We start from the raw sequence: 5,047 nt of genomic DNA on the forward strand, positions 1-5,047 counted from the left end.
CGCCCCAATTTAAAATGAAAACAGCATTTCAAGCATGGAAGCAGAGGTGCTAAGCTGCTGAGAAACCAGGCAACCTACAATCTGCTTCTCGAAGCAGGCAGGACAGTATCAAAATCCAGAGAGAAAGTTCATCTCTCTCTAGAGTATTTTAATAAAGGAAAAGCAGGAGGGAGAAAAGGCAGCTTGGGCTGACTAGCAAAGCTTTTGGGAATTGGTGTTTTTCTTTTGTAGTTCAGTGGGGCTGATACAAAACCTAATCCCAGATCAGCCAGAGCTGCGTGAAAATGACTGCTCTTGCCTGGCGTGACATTCACTACAGGAAAAATATAAGGCTGAGGTTTCCCTCTTCCCCGGGCTTTATTCAGTGGAAAAACTTGTGACACAAGGACAAAGGCCCAGGGCTGAATGCAAAGTCCTCCCCAGGGAGATCTTGCATCAGCTTCCCTTCCCGGGGAGTAGCAGGCTTGGTACGTGTTGGCACGGGGAATTCTCCCAGCATTTTTCTGCTGCCCGTGTATCTCCAAAGGGGCTGCCTCTTGGAGCACGAGTACAATGAAGGCATGGAGCGGATACCGCTTTTCGGACACACATCTGCACAGCTGCCAACTGGGCTGACTCACAGCACCAGACTTCAGGAAAACTTCTACCATCCAGCACTTGCCCATTTGCCCGAGAGAAGAGTGAGTGATCCAACTGTGCAGGATGTCAGCCCCGCTGAGCAAATTTCAGATTTGGCTTGCGCAGTGGCAGAACTGCACCAGATGCACGTCAGATTGAGGGGCGGAAAGATTGCTTATACCAGCCAGGGTGTGTACGTACTGTGTGCAGCTTGGTTACGTCGGGACTTTCATGCATGCACTTTTGTAGCGGGGCGGTGTATTTACTGGTTTGTGGTTTGCCTGCCCACTGTCCCCAGAGTGGAGACACAGCTGTGGCAAAGGTACCGGTAACAGCTGCGAAGTCACCAAGTGCCTATGGTAAGAAAATAGAGGAAATCCAAAATTACTACATAACTGCTACCCTCGTCTTTACCTAATGTTGTCGTAACAGCCAGCATGTAACTGTTAGCCATGCCCATCCTCAGCTGCTGAGTGCTAGCTTACTACTGGGATGCGGTCATGGCATCCGTGGTACCAGAACATGCACAACTATGGTATGTTAGCATTCATGAGATCGGAAACTGGCCTGATGCTCTTCAAAAAGAAATTGTGTAACAATCCGTCTTGCCTTGATCTTTAGATTGAAGAGATAATAAATGAAGTAAAATTCAGCAAGTATGTGGATACCGGAGAACAAGTGACAAAAATCGATTTAGGGGATTTTATCAAACTTTACATAAATCATCGACCTGCGTTTGGCTTGTCAATGAAAAAAATACAACGAGCGTTTCAGGTTCTTGGTTATGATAATGAGAACGGAGACAAAGTTATTGACAGAGGAGACTTACTGTTGCTGCTTCAGTGCAGAGGTGAGTTATTTCTTTTCTAATATTAGTTTTATGCTCACTAGTTCTGCCTTCAATTTCAGAACGTATTCACTGCAGCACAAAATTAATCTGGAACTATAGCTTGGTAACCAGGGCAGGCATGTGGAGCCACCTGTCTTAAGATTTTAAATTGAATAATCACATCTATTGTCTCAGCTGCACTTCTCTTACTGCTCTGGAAATCTCTGCTGGCCTGAAGTATCTTGTCTGTCAAATGATGAGTATGGATCTTGGCAAATTGTATCCTTCTTCCAGTATACCCTTATCTGAATTATTGTTCTCTCCTCCAGTCACACAGTTTCCGGAAAGGTAGGATAAAAGTGAAAAAGAGGGGGACAAGAAAAGAGGGATGAAATTGGTCAGTCCTGGACTGAATCTATGTGTGAAAGACTGAAAAGATGGGATGGTTTAGTTCAGCTGAATCAGGGAGAACACTGCAAAAATGTGTATAAATATGCTGATGGCTGATGCCATAAAGAGGTAAATAACGAACTTCTATTGTCTTGTTCCTGCTGTAACAGTGCAGCTAAGCATTAAAACAGGTAAAGGGAAATGTTGTTTTACTCAGTGCATCACCTGGTAAAACTCCTCGCCACAAAGATCCTTGGAAACCAGGGATTCAAGCAGTGTGAGAAAGGTTAGTTAGTTATACGGCTGGTGTGACCATCCATAAATAGATGCATTAGATAGAACAGTTTCATAACAGATCTATAACCTTATGCTTCAGGGCATGAGCCAACCACTAACTGGGAACAAGTGCTATGTCCAGGTTACTCCAAGATACTAGACCAAGCCTTTCCCGCACCTTCCTCTTCCCCCTCTGTGTGGAAATGGCTACCACCATGGACACGGGGCTACACGGACTGTGGTCTGCCCTGTGCCTGGGAAAAAGTGGGAAAAGAAGCTCAAGCCGCTGCAAGTGCAACGTAGCCTAAACAGCCGTCTGCAACAGAATTTCTCCCTTTGATAAATATTTTTCCCCAAAATGCAATATGCAAGAACAATTTTCCTTAGGATCAACATTTTCCTGTGTTGGGATCACACGTTTCGATTGGCGATGTGTATCTCTGCCTCAGAGAAGTCGAATCCTCTTTCAAACTGTCCTGTTTTGTTTGTACACTGTTCTTGTTCGAGTTGCCTTCTAGTTTTTGTGCTAACGATGCTGTAACCCAAGAGGCTGGTGTTGCTTTGTTGTGTACAGGAGAGCGTATGACAGAGAACGAGCTGGCGCAGTGTCTGACCACCCTGCTGGGCAGGCGTCCTCAGGGAGGAGGATCTGAACTGGACACCTACGATTCCTCAGGTACAGGATTAGCACAGAAGCAGAATCACTTCAGCTCCCAAACACAATAATTTAAATTGTAAACTCATTACCCTGGTAGGCCAAGAGCTGTCGAAAACACTCAGATGGGATTGCAAAAATAGCCATGGAGCTATAGATTGTCCTTCATCCATGCAGCAATTGCATGGGTGTATCTAAAAATAAATGGACAATGAAATATAACTGGGACCTGACAAGATTACATTGCTGTTTATCTGCTGGCTTGGAACTGAAATTGGAAACACACAGTGGAAGGTTTACACACCACAGTCCACAGACAAAAAGGAATCCTACGATATGCAAATTACAGCATTGATTTCATCCAGGCGGCAATACCCATTGTAATGGAGCTGTTGATATCTACTGCATTTGTCTACAATTTATGTCTCAGCCCACACCAGTCTAGAACAGCCAATTAACACCATTAATTTCAGCCAATTGTAATTGGAACTGCAGGTAAGTGCCACGTTTTTGTACAACTCATGTCCCAGTCCACATCAGTGCAGAACAGCATCTGGTTAGGGCCGTCGGCAATGGGCCGCAGGCAGTGAAGGTGCAGCTCCTGAAGGGAACTGCCTGGCGCTGCAAAGCAACTTTGAAATCCCTGGATTCCTTGGGATCCTAAAATCTCATCAAATCACCAGAGTGTAAAAGTTGGCCCCTTGACCCTTCTGAGGTAGGGACCTACTGCAAGGGGAGACTCACAGCCTCGCAGATTCGACAGATTCAATCCCCAATATGAACGCATAAAGTATTGAGCTAGTAAACCAATACTTTTTCATGATTACTTCATACATCTTTTAAAAGCATTCCATCCACTTACTGCTGCTTATAAATTTTACTGATCTGGAAAGCCATTTTTACATTGCTATTGTGTGTTTTGTGGTGTTGTTACTGCTCTCCAGGTGCAGCAGCCTTGACTGAAGAAGAAATTCCAGCAGAAATCACAGCAGAGATATTTGCTGCTGACATTCTTGGTTTACCTATTGCTGAACCAGAAAAAACGAACAGAAAGAGATGAAACTTTGATCTGTGAAGACTCAGAATCATAGCTACTGCAAAGTTTTCTACTCGTTCCTACTTTCCAGTCTCTTCTCCTTAAATATCTGCAAAATTTGTATTTTGTGTTTATTACAAAGTAAAGGTCACCTAGTTTCTTACTAATCAAACTCTAGAATAAGCCCCTAGTTTAGCACATGCCACAAACCTACGAGATCAAACCTATGTAGGGAAGGGTAGCTGTAAAGAATGAAGCAGTAGTTTCTTGCATTGGCCACCCCTTCCTTGGCTGGAACCTTCCTAGAATTAATTTCAGGTGGGTTTATGCCCGATGCAGTCTATTTTCATTACCTTAAGACAACGTTTATTTGTGAAACCTGACAGTAAAAGAGCAACGTAAAAGTATTGTATTGATTAAATACATTGATAAATGTAGTGTACAAAATGCTTGGATAGGTTAGAATGGATTTGTAATTATAAATCCAACGGGCCTCAGTGAAGAAAGGAATGCTGTGTTATACATTAAAACCAGGTTTCTATTTTGGCCTTTAAAACTTACTTTTTCTTTCTGAAAGTAGCAGTTCCAATTAGTAGAGTAATACCAATGGGACGGCATCTTACTGTGTTTGTATAAACAGCATAATGAGGCTGATATAAGTTGCTGTAGAAAGATCAGTGAAGTGCTGTTGAACACACTTCCTTCTTTACATCATCCTCAGCATCAATTTGAATAATAATGTAGGCCCTTAAGAAGCATTCCCTTCAGTGGCAATGTTTTTTAAACAGAGATTGCTGTTATGTACTCGGAGAGTATCTGTGATTGTACAATTAGTACAAACAGCAAGGTGTGCGCTAGATTCCGGTTAATGAAGGAGTCCAGCGGTACCGTGACCAGACTACAGCAGCTATGTGACGGGAAATTTTCTGCAGAGCATCACTTTGTGTGTAACTCCCTGCCCATTTACTGTGTATGTTCATGGACTTCCATGAATCTGTGTCGGAGCAGATCCTCTGCTACCTAGAAGCAGTCCAATTCCATGAAAATTACTGGAATTATTTTAGGCAGCTGAGAGACGTTACCACCACCATGAAAAAAAAATAATCTGCATATTATGGATTTGTTAAGTATCCTGTTTAAGGAGGCAGACGTTTTGCTTAAGAGGAAGCAGAGCCAATCCCCACGCTCAAGCTCTGCAATAGTGTCACATCGACGTGCACCAGGGCTGGACAGGGTTGCCACT

General features: G+C 43.5%; 1 protein-coding gene across 1 annotated transcript in view; it reads left to right on the forward strand.

Annotated features, from left to right (window-relative positions):
* Positions 1 to 3,828, forward strand: part of WDR66 (WD repeat domain 66) — a 19,525-nt gene extending 15,697 nt beyond the window's left edge. Inside the window, 3 exon segments of the mRNA XM_009697527.1 lie at positions 1,240 to 1,468; positions 2,688 to 2,789; positions 3,713 to 3,828. Of these exon segments, the coding sequence (XP_009695829.1) occupies positions 1,240 to 1,468; positions 2,688 to 2,789; positions 3,713 to 3,828 (447 nt within the window).
* Positions 3,829 to 5,047: the final 1,219 nt, after the last annotated feature.

Source organism: Cariama cristata, unplaced genomic scaffold (genome assembly GCF_000690535.1).
Source record: "Cariama cristata isolate BGI_N322 unplaced genomic scaffold, ASM69053v1 scaffold26143, whole genome shotgun sequence".
Taxonomy (NCBI): domain Eukaryota; kingdom Metazoa; phylum Chordata; class Aves; order Cariamiformes; family Cariamidae; genus Cariama; species Cariama cristata.